At 27.8% G+C, this 15340-nt stretch overlaps 1 protein-coding gene across 1 annotated transcript; it reads right to left on the bottom strand.

The window, feature by feature from the left end:
• Positions 1-454: 454 nt before the first annotated feature.
• Positions 455-14996, bottom strand: LOC107438831 (ELMO domain-containing protein 2). Its single transcript, XM_016051211.3, has 7 exons — positions 14669-14996; positions 12064-12232; positions 11844-11973; positions 8834-8967; positions 8691-8759; positions 7416-7549; positions 455-5449 (listed from the first exon to the last, which is right to left on the bottom strand). Exons 1-7 carry the CDS (start codon positions 14817-14819, stop codon positions 5289-5291), a joined length of 948 nt encoding a protein of 315 aa, XP_015906697.2. The 5' UTR covers positions 14820-14996; the 3' UTR covers positions 455-5288.
• Between the last annotated feature and the right edge of the window lie 344 nt (positions 14997-15340).

The following is a 15340-nucleotide window of genomic DNA, read 5'->3' as shown; positions in this document are numbered from 1 at the left end:
GTATGTTTTACAATTATTATGGTTATTTTCTCAAACATCTTCAATAGCAGAATTAAATTGATTATTGAGAGAAATAAAACACTTAGCATAGCATTAGTTAATTCTATGTAATAAATAAAACCTAATTAAAATTACTTTCTCAAATATTTAAGCCATTATTTGATTTTCCTAATGCATAAAAAACATGATAGTTAGTTATGTATTATGGTTAGGCCAACCTAACTAAAATAAAAAATAGTATATTATTTTAGTTTCTCAAAATTTTTAAATTTTAAAGTTCATAAAAGGAAGCGAAAAGACTAAATATAATATGTAATTTACGTAAATAAAAGTCGAAAAAACAGAATTTGCAAACTCTCATTTTCTTATAATTAAGAATGTGCTATATACAAAAGATGTGTAATATTTAAAATATTAGCATGATACAACCAACCCAAATAAAACTACTACAAAGTGCATAAAAAAATTGTATTTTCAGAAAAATGACTAGGTACATACAAGAAAACATTTACAAAATATAAAACTGATTGATTCAAAGCGTTCATTGAACATAATATACAACATACCTAACCCTGAAAAATAAGTATTAAAAAAAGTACATACGGTCCTCAATACATCATTTTTAAACTGTTACAAATACCAAAAATTCTTATTTTAATAGTGTTAAATTTATTAACCTGAAGTTCATTTAATTTCAATAGCAGGATAGCTTTTCAAGTTTTTGGGGTTTTGATAGCATTTTTATTTTGCATCAAAATCAGGCTCAAAAAGGTCTGATCGGTGGATATGAGTTCTTGACACTAAAAATATGGTGAAGTGAAAGATAGACACAAATCCTGAAAAATAATGATGCAGAAGAGCATTTGAAATACATAAAATTAATTTTACTTTTTGCATTTCTGCAGCTTATTCAAAGTAATCAACAAAAAAAAAATTGTGGCAAATTATAAGACTCATTTATTCAAAGATAATTCTACATAAAAAATTTGACTTAATAATGATCAAATATTTTTGAATTGCATGTAGTTTGTATAGGTGGCATTTTTTTAAAATTTTGTGTACATGATATACAAATTTTTTAAACCAAGTAATTTTAAAAATACTCTGTTCAGTGCTAAAAAAGTGATATTAATATTTAGGTGCACAAACTTTCAACTACTCTCTTGCCTAAACTACCTAAACCATATTTTCCAGTTTGCAGTTACAACCTTCAATTGATTTACATATTTAGTTTTAGAACCCCCATTCACTATTAAGATTTCATTATAGTACATGATCACAACAAAAATTATTAAAGTGTTCCATTTTTTTTTTTTTTTTTGTGCACAGTACACATTTAAAATAATAAGAAATTTCTTAGAATAAATGAAAGAAACTATTAATATTCTCAAACACAATTTAAACCATATTTAGCAACAGTAATAAAAAAGCATTACCCCTACTTAGCGTTTATTTAATTTTTACAAATAATATATCAGCAATATATATCTATATTAAATCATCAACCATAACACTCTAAATAGAACACAAAGAAAAGATAAAAATAATGAATGAAATATTAATATAAAATCATCACAGGTTATTTAACACATTTGTATGTATTTTAGTCTTGATCAGCAAAAGAAAATATATGTTCCCAAATAAAGCAAAAGAAAACTCCCGACATCAAGGATATAAATGACACATATTGTTATATAGCTGCAAAGTTCAATTGCTATTAACAGTAAAAATTTTAACCCATTAAATTATGAAAAAAGTCAAAGTTTAGACATGAAGAGGAGATCTGCATTAATCATGCAAGTTATTGACTCAAATGTATAAATAAGAACGTAACTATGTTTGTTAAAAAGCATGTTATACACTGAAAATGGAAATGCTTTTTTATATACAACAGTATTTAAATTTTTTAGATAAATGAAGGTTAAAAAATCATTTTGAAATGTAAATTGTCTTGTGATGAGACAGAACTAATAATTGGATTTTTCTTAGTTATAAAGTAAACATGATTTAATGACAAGATGATAACTATAAGCAATCATGAAAGAGAAAAAGTTTTGGATTGTGGAGCGAATAAGAATAATTAGTAAAAGCAAAAATTTTCTCTCAAATAATGAATAGAAAAAGTACTCTTAACGTATTTTTAATAGTTTTGCCAAAAATAAAGTAAAAATTATAAACACATTAAGAGATGCAAATTAATATTTTTGTAAGAATAACATATCATCAAAACAGTATCAATCATTATTGAGGAAAAATAATGATGATAAAAAGAAGACCAATTTGATTACAGGATAAAATTTGAAGGTCTTTAACGTCCAAACTATTTCTTCTGCCAATCTAATATATTTTAATGTTTTTAATATTGCCTTCGTCTTAAGTGATGCAGCAAAAATATTAATTGCAGTTTTACACATATTCAGGGCTTTTAATTAAGGAATATCTTTTATATGTCTGCGTGTGTGTGTGTAAATTATTTAATAGAAAATCAGAAGCTAAAACAATTTTTATCAAATACATGTAAAAATTAATAATATTTAACATGCACATTTTATTAAATATGTTCATTTGAGACACTGCATTTAATAATTTGATTCACATTTTCATCTAAAGTATCTTTTAAGTATGGATTAAAATTTTAGATTTAATAATGCAGTGTAATAAAAAAGTTGAAGTCATTAATAAGTTGTCATCAAGATGTTTAACACTATAAATACCAAAAATTAAAATTATAAAAATTCAAAACATTTATTTAGTTAACAAAATTGATTTTCAACACTATATTCAACTTAAATTTTAACCAAATTTGAGAAGAAATATTATTTAACCTCTGAGCATTTATGAGGTGTTTTAAAACTATTGTCTTTACGTCAAACTAAACTCAGTGGCGCAACAGCCCATAGAGGGCCAAGGCCTACTGAGCCCATCTCAGTTTTCTTGACCTTGGGCTCTGGGGTGCAGGAGCAGATGTTCCGGTCAGGTGGTCAACCGAAAGCGGAACCCCCAGTGTTTAGTTCCCAAGCATGCTTGGTACTCATTTATCGACCCACTGAAGGGATGAAAGGCTTAGTCAGCCTTGCCCGGCCCGAGGATGGAACCGTGGCACCGGAGCGAGAAGCGCTACCACCTTTACGTCAGTACCAAACAGTTTTTTCCCATATTATTTAGATAGAACGTAGGTATGGTAATGAGTAGTGTTGAGTAATAAGTATGTCATGAATATTTTATGTGCAAGTGCATGGAAAAAAAATCTTAAATTGCATACCCAAAACCTTTAATCATGCCTAGAAAACATCAAAGAGTCTGGGTTTTAAGGATTATTTTTTATACATTTTACTTTCTTTATCAAGAAAAAGATATATTGATAAGAATTTTTTTTTTAAATGAAATTAAAATGTGTTATAGAATGTCAAAGCATTTCATAGATAAATAAAAACAATATAGTAATAACAGCCAAGGGCGCCGGCAGAATAATATAAAAGGGCGTGCAACCCTCTAACAACCCCCCCCCCCAAAAAAANAAAAAAAAAATTTATTTTTTCTTTCTAAATATTCTGTTATTAGATTTTGTTTTGTTATTACATATACTTTAATCAGTTAATTTTTTTCAAGATAACATTTCTTCAAAGTTAACAAGATATTTTTAAAAAGGTACGAATTTACGTGGTACGAAATGTGGAGGAATAGAGAAAATTCTTATGAATCCCTCGAATACATCGATTTAGTTATTGAGGCCACACCGCTTTATCCAGCTGTAGCGGAGGCAATCAAAATAGGCCTAACTCTACCAGCTACTATGTGCACCATTGAACGCACTTTTAGTACAATGCGACGCATGAAAGCATGGAATCGGTCTACCATGTCTCGCAAGAGATTACTAAGTAGTTTGTGCATGCTCAGTGTGCATAAGAAAAGAATCAAAGATGACTCAGAATTCATTGAAAACGTTATAAACAGATTTGGACAGATAACAAGACGATTACAATTCTTGTTTGATTAAACAATTTTTTAATTGTTATATATCAATAATTACTTAATTATTTGTTTCTGAATAAAAATATTTTTAATAAAAAAAAGTTATACTCTTTAATTGTTTAAAAAAAAGCCAGGGGGCTGCAAGTGCACCCCCTTGCACCCTGCTGCCGGCGCCCATGATAACAGCATTTTTATATGCATTAACTTTGAATTTTTTTCTAAGAAATAATTTAAGTTTTTTCTTTTTATAACAGTGGCATTTTAAATTGTAATGAAATTGGAAACACGTATAAATCAAGGAGCTTATAGAAACTTTTTCAGAGCATTACATTAATTAAATATGTTAAAAATGAAGTACAATTTTTTTTTTTCTTAATATGAGAAATATTTTAATGAATATACCAGTCTTCATCATCAAATAAAGCAGAAATCCTATGATTCTGATGATTATTAATTAAGTTAATATGGAATAAAACTGATACCAGGGGCTAGGTTCAAAAGGGGTTTTGCTATTGAAGCCATAATTTTTTTGGCATATAACTTTAGCGCTGTTAGCAACATTCAAGCTAGAAAAAAAAGTTAATAAAAACTGTGCTCTCTTAAAAATCATTAAAGTGAAAAAATTACAGAAAGACACGACTGGGTCTTTTTTTTTCAAGGATAAATTGCACAATAAAAACTTATAAGTTACTCATAGCATGTACAATGCAAATTTTGTGCCCAGTTTAACATTCTTAAATATAGCACAGAATTGACAGCATTACAACAAATTACTATATTTTTGTTATTTAAAATAAAAAAGAAAAGAAAACATTTAAAAGCAATATCTGCTTTCTATTTTACTTATAAGTCCAAGTGTACCATATTAGCACATATTAAAAATATATAGAGGGAGAAATATAGTTAAGAAACATTATTAATGAGAAAACAACTCCTTACAAACTTAATGCTAAGATGATATGGCAATTACATAAGAAACATTTAAAATTCAAATAAAAAAAAATTTAATTTAAATTTAAAAAAACAAAACAATAAAATAATATTAATAATTGTTGATAATGTTTAAAAAAATCAACACATTTTTTTAAGATGAATGAAATTTCAATTAGAAATTTGTAGCATAGAAGAAAAAAAATAAACAATTTACTTTTTTTTCTTTGAACATAATTTATACGAATTAAAAGCATATATTGTACAAGTGTGAATAGGTATAGTGCAATATAGCTTAAATTTATTCCCGCATATCAAAGTATTAACTTATATTTTTATAAAATTGAATATAAATCAGTAAAATTTATAATATTTTCAAGAAAGCATCATAATGTTTCAATTAAAAAGCTAAGCTTCAATTTTGCTTCGGGATTTTCGAGTCTTTTCATGATTACTTGCTCGAATTTCGATCGGATCCTTCCGAATTCCATGATATCTCTTGGTTTTTCAGCTAACCAAAATTTGTCAAATTCATAAAAAAGATAACCTAAAATACAGACCTTTAAAATTAGACAAAAAATTTTTTTTCATACATCAGAGTAAACACTTTCCAAACAAACCCTAAAGATTTCCAGAGTTAAATTTGAAAAGTAAATTTAAACCAGCATATTTTAATGAATATAATGGTAATTTATTATTAATGACAAAAATATATATATATATTCAAAATTTTATCTGCAGAATATGTAAGAAACTATGAAGTCAGAGCAATTTATAACCAAAAACAAAGAGTAAAAAATAAAGCAATATTAAAATAGTCTTGATTTCAATTGTTTTTAGCTCATTAAAATGAAACAACAATAAAAGATAAAGTGTAAAAAAAATGAACCAAACATTAGGCAAACTAAACAAAACATAAAGACAATAAAAATAAAAAAGAAATGCTTGAACAAACTAGGCTTTTAAATGACATCTGATAGTGATGTAATCTGATTACTCTCTCATTTGCAATTTTCTACCAACTTTTTTAATGATTACGCACAATTTCATAATGGCGCCTCTTCTTAAAAACATTTTTACCATATTTATTTTTTTACTTATTTTATTATTTTTTAGTTTTACTAAACTTATCAAAAAAATATTTACTTTAGTTAGTTTTAATTCTGTTTGCAAGGCCAAAATAAATCTGTGATACTTATTCTTCTCTATGAGATTCCCTTTATTTCTTAAAGCAAATCTTTATAGCTATAAAATTGATTTTCAAACTCTACCCTTTAAACTACAAAAATTGCTGGGGATTAGCTTGAACTACAATAATTGCCAATAATTTAACTAAACATAACTTGAGATTGCAATGAGGTGTGGCTATTAAATAATAGGACTGATGCTCCCTCAAGAGAACTACGCCGAACATGGATGACCCACAGCTATGTAGTGGGAAGCATTTTCTTTCCCGCCAAACGAGTCTGTAAACAATTTAGTATGATGTGTCATGGCTTTGTACAAGAACTGCTATTTTGTTCTGCTGAAAAAAATAACGAGTGTAATAAATGAGCAACGAATCTTTTATGAAATTTCCCCTGGAATTTGAAAGAAACACAACAAAGAATATAAAAAGTGTATTAAATTAAATATTTATCACATGTTTGAGTTTTTTGGTGATTAAAACATTTCCAAGATAGCCCAGAAGACAGTCCCTTATCTGATCAACGGCTAACGAGTTGCGTGATTTCTGAAACTGTTGAATAGAATGGTGGAAAGAGTCACGAGTTCTTTATCAAAATAACGTCCCAACTCACTCTGCATTATCTATCAAGAAGTTTCCAGCCAAGTAGAACATCCCAGAGTTAAACCATCCACCTTAATCCCCCGACCTAGCACCATGAGAGTTTTGTTTGTTGTCCACAGTCCCATCTGCATTAAAAAGAGCAAGATGAAGTTGTAAAAGGTAACACAGCCCATGTCTTGAAGGAGCTTGTCAGGATTCCTCGCCCATGCATTTGATTGACTCCTGACCTGAGGGTCAGAGGTTGAGGGACACAGGAAGTAGCATTCCTTTAGAGTGGGGGTGGAGTAAGGAGAAGAGAAGGACTTTTTTTGGTGAGAAAATACTTTTAGTGCAGACAGGATGCGGAGAGATTTTGGATACAAAAGGGAGTAATGGAGCTTTTATGTATATTTTGGTATTTAATTTAAAGCATATATAATCCAGAACCCTAAAATAAATATACATTATGAAAAGTTCTTGTCATCATTAGGAGTGATCTAAACAAACAAACCGACACTAAAACCATCTCACAAAAGATGGACGTCACAGAGCTCACAGAAAAAGATTCCTAACATTGCTTCGAACAATCGAAATTTTGCACAGAGCGTTGGAGGGACAGAAGAGGGGTTAAAGGGGTTAATAACTAAAAATATTTCAATTTAAAATATAATGTTTTACAGCATCAGCCCTGTTATTTAATAACCACATCTCACAAAGTCACCATAAAATAAAACAAAACACTTACAATAAACATTATGAAAATCCTTGATGAGGGGTCGATCAGGAACAGTATTATAGAAATGAACAAGAAGATGCTGATCTTTAAGCAACTCTAGTGCCATACTTGTCAAATTTATTCCAACTATTGCAAATGAATACCTAAAATTTCATAAATAAATAGAAGAAGAATTTAACACAAAATATGCAATAAAACTACAGCATTTCACTGGCAACAGAGTATTATAATAAAAAAGAATATTAAAATCTTCAGTATGCATAGCTAACTAACTAGTTTGAAATAAAATTTCAATACAATAACAACTAAAATTGATTTTCAATGCGAAACTAAACTAGTCTAGAGCAGGAGCCTTTAAACCAGTGGTTCCCAGTTTATTGGGAACCCTAAATGAATGACCTCCTTTTGGCAAAACTCACTTCATAAAGAAAGTTCACTAACAATTCTGAGCCAAACAAAAACTAAAAATCATTTTGAATGTAAAGAAAGACATTTTTTCTATGTTTTACAAATAATAGTACTAAGATTTGGTTTTGTGTCAAGAAGTGCAAGCTAGAAGCAGTCTAATACTGAATTTGATTTTAGTGCATGCAATAATCTTAAAATGAATAAAATTAGCTGAGTTACAATTTCTATAAAAGTAAAAACGAACCATTGTATGGTTATCAGAGATCTACTTCTGCATTATTTGGATTTCATTGTTTACTTTGAGTTGAAAAGTTAGATGAATACTAATGCAGTTTTTAAGAAATGCACATCTTTTAATTAATTTATTCACATATTTTTTACGATAAAATATGCTTCAAAAGTTATCACTGATTAAATAAAAAAACATAGGATTCTGCGCGACACCACTTGTAATCACTAAACTTTTAAGACTAAGTTCCATACTAACTTCTCCACTTTATATATTTTACAATTTATATCATTTTTCAATTTTTTTTCCCTAGTAAAGCATTTTATTATTTCGAGTTATGTTAACTATATTTATCTAACATACTGTAATTGTGAAATGGGCAGAAGTTTTAGTTTCAGAACTAGGCAAAGAGTGAAATATCTATGATGTGAAAGTTATTATATGACAAATTTTACCATTCATCACAATCAAAACCAACTGTAAGAGGACAGATACCAGTAAAAGAACAATTAATTCTTACTTTAAAAAGTTTTGTGAAACACTTCTTCAAATCATTTCATCAAACATGAAATTGTAATTTAAAAATTGAATCAAGTTAAAAAGAAATTCTGATAAAATAGCAAAGAAACAAATTTCAACTGGCTTACCCATATACTGGATGTTTTGAATGAAGCAATACATGCCTGGCAGCATCATTATACTGAGCAGCAAAATATCTAAAATAAAATTAATTAATAAAACAAAAACATTTAATAATTTACAACATTTAATATTCGTGGTAATTACTTACAGCAAATTTTCTAATCCTAGAAGACCCATTCCTCGGAAATCAGTCTTTGGATCATCTCCTTGAAAGCCTATTTCACCCCACTGCTTTGAAATCCTATTTTTTAATTCTTCAGAAGGTTTTAACAAACTCCACAACTGAAAACATGCACAACATATCTTGTATTATAAGAATTATCTGAACTGAAATTTTAGACATAATTGATTTGCACATTTCTAGACACTATATAAATTTATCAAAAATAAATTTATATAGTATCTAGAAACAGAAAGAAAAAAATATTATTTTAAGAAAATGATGCTTTACTTTAAGCTTTAACAATATTAAATATAGTAAATTTTAAAGCATAGCTACCAAATCATATTTAGAATAATATTAATTCAATTAAAACTAATCTTAAAATTCTTAATTTTTGTATTTAACTGATTTGTTAAGATGTCTTTTATGTTTCATAACTTGAGTAAATATAATTAATAAAAATCACTTTCCTCTCATTTAATCATTTGGGCAAACGAAATCAGCCAATCAAATACTCAACTAACCAAATATCGCTAACCAAAATTTTGCAAATTTATAGATAATTATTTGCTTGTAATGATTAATAGTTTGTGTTTAAACCAAATAGATTTTATTTAAAAAAAATTGACCCTAATTTTCCTAAAAATAAATTTTTTTAACAGTTTTATTTTCTATTGTTTAAATTAATATTCTCAGTTTAAACATAATCAAATGAAAAAACAAAAAGTACATTTCATATTTTTTATTCAATTTCTTCAATTATTCTTTATTATTATATTAGCATATTTATGGAACAAAAATTTATATTTTTCATTTATTTATTAAAAATAATTCTACAATACGGAGCTTTTCTGATCTACATCACAGAGCTTTTGAAGCCTGCTCCAAATTTCTTAAACTTTTGAAAAGCTTATCCTTTAACAATTACAAAGGTTAATCATTCCACTGTTAATTTTTTAATTGATTGAATTCCTAATTTTCGTGTGAAGTAATTATTCCTTATTTAATAATAATTGCTTATAAATATTGTAAATATTTCTTTCAGAAAATTAAACTACAATAAAAAAGCTAAAATCATAAGAAAAACATTTGACAAACTTGGGGTACATTCCTACCGAATGTGCTTCGACCGTTCTACTTTAAAGGCACCAATCACGTTCTGAATTTCTTAATGTACATTTTATAGGAATTTTTGTTTCGATGCAAAAATGACAAAAAAAATATTGTTGGTGCAGCATTGGAAAGTATTTTGTATTAAAAGGAAAAGTTTGTTTTAAAAATAATTGAATCATTTCTTTATAACAAAAAAAGAAGGAAAGAATATCTACACGATTTTCTCAAGATAAAAATCAATTAAACTTTGCAGTTTGTTTTCTAACAACATTATCAGAACAGTTATGAGCAGGCTCTAAAGCACTGTTTTGTGGAAGGGACCCATTTATCAATAGTTGAAAAAGTTTTATTGAAATACTTTTAATGTATTAATTTCTTTTAGTTAAGAGTATAAAGTAATATTTGACCTTTTCTTCTAACTAAACCACACAAAAATAATTGAAACAAAAAAGAAGCAAGATGGTGTAAATCAAAAATACTGGGTTGTTCATTTGATTTATTTATATATTTTCTTTTTTTAAAAAAAAAGTATTCTTTCAGCCATGAGTGCAAATGAATTACTTTAATTATTTTAATTCTTTTTCACTCGTGGATACACTAAATGCATGGTCAATAGTATGGGGTCAATTTTCAAATCCGGTCTTTTTTACTAAAGTTTTAATTCTATGATTAGTTTTTTCTTCCTNTTTTTTTTTTTTTTTTTTTTTTTTTTTTTTTTTAATGAAGGTAAATAAACAGATGATTTAAAATTCAACTACACACATTTCATAACAAATAAGGTAAAACCTTTTTGTGAGAAATAAACTTTAAAATGGTTTTATCGTGGTTTTGTACCATGAAATATCAAAAAAAAAATAATAAATATTACAAATGGAATGTATAATTTACAATAAATGAATAACTTTAGTGGGGTATCATCTCACTCAGAAATGAGACGGTCAAAGAGGGTGCATCCCCTCCCTTTTCTGTCTCATGCACTCTGTAATGGTTCAATAAGCAGGCAGCATCTCCTTATTTGCTCCAAATTAAATGATGTTGACACTGAAAACACTTTTACTTTTGTAATTTTCCATTTATATAGAATAGCGAGACAGCATATGGTCATTTGGCAAAGACTGGTTGTAGGATTTAAAAAAAAATAAAAAAAAATCGAGAAATTTTATAAATTAATAATAACTAGAATTAAAACATTCTTAATTTTTTATTTGAATTAATTAAAGATAATGCTTAGGTGCCATATAAAAATGATACAAGAGTCAAAGCCATATTAAGCTTATTTGTCAACTTAAATTAACATATGAAATCATCGCAAAAGTTGCTGTTTTAAATTTAATGATATAATCGACTATCTTTTTTCTCTTACTATGTAAAGATACGCCAAAAAAATACTAATAGAAGATTAACAAATTATAGAACTCAGAGTTTTTTTCTTCTTTTGTACTCAAACCATTATTTATTTCAAGAAATTTAAATAATGTATGAGTTTTATTAATTTTTCGTACATTTAAATATTGTTAAAACAGAAAACTTTCTTGTCAGAAAACTTTTGTGTTGCAGTTTTAATTAAACTATTTTAGTTTTCTCTGATTGCACTCATCTTCCTTGCATATAAAATGTAACCAAACATAATTGATCAAAAGTGAAATACCACTTCTACGAAAGCGGAAGAAAAGAATTTTTATGGACAAATCATTGATAGCATTTTGCGCACACAACTATTAATCACAGAAAAAGAGTACAGATAAACTGCAAAATGGATAAACTACAAAACGTAAAATATTGACTACAGATACATGGGGGCTTACTATATTAATATATATTTATGAAACATCCTTTCTGTTAGTTTTGAACTAATTTAAATGAACAAAAGTATCTTCTTTACCTTCAGCAACTTCTGTTCATGTTCCGTGTTTTCAGACACATACTGAGTTTTGCGTAATATTTCAACCTCATAAAGTAATTGCCTACAACCATATATTTGATAGAGGCAAGTTCGATAATTCTTTATAAATCTGAAAATCATAAATCATCTTAAGAACAATAAAAAATATTGTTTCAAACAATTTTTATACATTAAAATATTTCAGAATATTGATACTTACGGCATATGAAAATCGGGCTTTATACCTTTGACATCAAGTGTAACTCTGATAGCATAGTCAACACAGCTTTTACTGGTTTTGTCTATAAATCTACCCTGTGAAGCTAAATTTTTCAGCTGATCCACCATGTTCTGCATTTCTTTAACTTGAGATAAGTTCAGAGACAACTCTAGAAAGACAAAATATTTTAAAAAATGACCAGACAACATTCAAATAACTTTGCCGGGATGCATTTAAGGGAGTTTTTTAGGTTAAGTTGAATCCTTTTAAAATTAATTTTATTATTAAATCAATAATAGTTTACTTTGTTAATTTTTTAAAAAAAAATATTAACAAATTATTAACAATCTATTTGAAAAAACAAATTGGTAAATGAAAAAGAGCTATTAGTTTGATAAGATGGAGAAAATAACACCTTACTTCTAATAACTTACTCATCTTTTACAACATTAAAGTTATAATAATAAAATTATTTGGTGTCATAATAATATAAAAAAAAGTAGACGAGCAAGATTGAAGCAAAACAATAAATCTTAGTGATGAAGAAGAAATTGAGGATTTGTCACAGTATGGGAAAAATGCATTATGTCTCTGTTCATGCAGCAGTTGATGAAAATGTTAAAACTTGTACTGTAGACAGTTCAAGAAATGATTGCAGAAGCTGAAGAAATGCAAAATGATGAAATGGGACTCGCTAGTGTGGAAGGCATTACAACAATGAGGAACTTTCTGCATTCATGAGAGCTTTCAGAAAATAAGCAGCAATCTGTTATAAGTCAAACATTCATTATTACAACTGTGAAAAAAAAGAGTCAATTCAAACCCAATTTTCCATACATCTTTAATAAATAATGTGCTGATTCATATTTTTGCAAAGTAAAACTTTTTGGTACTTATTGTAAATTTCAGAGTCCAACATTTACTCTTTAATTACTTTTCATAAATTTTCAGGTCATTATATGATATTTTATGTTAATCAGCAGTCCTGGTTCACTATGAATGGTTGCATGAGAAACGATTGATGAAGGTTCTACTATATCTGAATCTGTTAGCGCAATGAGAAAGAGATGTAATAACCACATCTGAGAGAGGTGACATAAAAAGATGCCTTGAAAAAAGGAAGCTAGGCCAAGGATGGGTGGTGTAGTATGTTAATTAGAAAATATTTCTAAATTAAATATTATAATACTTTAAAAGTAAATAACATTAATAGCTGCATTTAATGAATCAGAAATGGAAGTGAGGTCTCCTACCATTTCAGAATTATATAAATAAATAATTAATCATAAAGAATCATATAATTTAAATGCTGAACTCTAACATAATAACTTCTTTGATGGACACATTTTTAAGGGAGCTTTTTTTTTCATGCCTATGTTGCACCAACTCTCTGCCATGACCTCGCTATGAATCACTTCGTTACAAGAGTTGAACTGCTTTTCAGCAAACTGGAAGAATAGGTTCTAGTTGCTGGCTAGTAAGCTCCTACTTTCAGGCGTGTCTGACGATTATATTCCAGCCAGAGCTATATCAGAAAAATGATGATTTATAAGGCAAAAAAATTATGTTGAGTGCTATCTCAAGGCCATAGTGGGGAGCTGGTATGATCCAGGGACAAAAACTGACGCAGGGTCTATAAAAATATCACAATCAAAAAGATAATTAAGTTAAAAATAAAAATGTTCTAATTTTAAAATATGTCCTATTATTAAAACTGATTTCAGTATCAAGGAAAAATTTTTAGAAAACCTTATTTTTGGGATAAATAATTCAACCATAAACTTCCAAATGTTCTAAGAAAAGGATATAAAGAACTAGACAAAATCAAAAAGAATTGAAAAATGGATGACAACCAATGAAATAAAACGAAAAACAATCAACCATGAAAGTGAGACATATTCTGAGGTAAAGGAAGACCTTAAAAGCCTGAAGACAAAAAAAATTAGAATATAAAGGGCAAATGTTGCCTTTGAGTTCAGTTTCTAGGAAGGTTATGATTCTGTACTGTCAAGGAATAAGTATCTTTGGTACTATCCTCATATCTAACAATACAATAGGAATTCAAAGATATTTATTTTATTATATAGAAACTATCAATCAATAAAAGAAAGTTAACCTACAGAAATAAAAGAGCAATGTGAGCATAGGTCTACAGTGATGTCACCCTAGCCAAAGTGTTGTTGCACCAAATCCCTAGATTATTTCATATTTACAGATAAAGAAAGAAAAAAAAAAAAATTATTAATAAAAGACAATAAAGAAGAAATAGTTAGAGATATTTTTAAATGAACATAAAATTTTTAGTAAAAATTAAGAGATAAATATTTTTTTTCTCCTAAAAAGTTTTCTTGATTGAATTGTCAGAGGATATTTTAAATTTTGCGTTTATATAATGTTTAAAAAATAAAGTGTAATTTCAAAAATTAAAATCTTTTCAAATATCCTACTATTTTTAAATGATGCTTAAGCAGACAAACAATTACATAACAAAATTTTAAAGTCTCTTTAAAAGAATTCAATTTCAATCACTTTCAAAATACGAATTTACTTTACGTACAATCAATAAAAAAGATATATTGAATTAGAAATGTTATAAGATCCATACCAATTTTATTTGTTCGATTAAAACCAAAACTTTCACCGTAGCAAATTCTTTGTAACTCACATAGCCTAGTAGTTTTTCTTAAGAACCACTTAACAACAGGTCGTATGTACCAATATACATATGCACAAAATCCAGCTATCATAGACAGCATGTCAAAATATAACAAGGTACGCTCGAAACATTAGTTTAAATCTCTTTTAAAAATCTTATCATTCCAGCTTATGTGGAGAAAAATAACTCATATACTTCTCATCCGCAAATCCAGCATATTTGTTTACATAACAACAGGATTCTCTTTGTCATAACTATTGCCAACATAGCTCTAACGAATATGAATAATTGTTAAGGAAGCAGTAGCCGAGAATACTTACTCATAGGAATATTCACACTAGAGGCAAAAAAATCACGGGTACGAAGTGCGAATAGGAATCTGATTGACCAGTTTTCCGAAGATATTTTCTCTCGCCGAAACCGGTGTATAGCCGATAAGCGATTAGCCTCCAATTTCAAATATTTGTCATTCATTGAGCGACAGTCCCGTTTGTCCATCGCTATAAACTATTATCAAATATATATATAGCACTATTTCACAACTTTTAACAATGCCATATGCATGTGTAGTTCCAAAATGTAAGAAAGAACTAAAAAAATTATCCTTAAGTATCAGTTTTT

The sequence above is a fragment of the Parasteatoda tepidariorum genome, chromosome 4, assembly GCF_043381705.1.
Source record: "Parasteatoda tepidariorum isolate YZ-2023 chromosome 4, CAS_Ptep_4.0, whole genome shotgun sequence".
NCBI classification, from domain to species: Eukaryota; Metazoa; Arthropoda; class Arachnida; order Araneae; family Theridiidae; genus Parasteatoda; species Parasteatoda tepidariorum.
The sequence above is the reverse complement of the archived record's forward strand: the minus strand, read 5'-3'. Positions and strand labels throughout refer to the sequence as shown.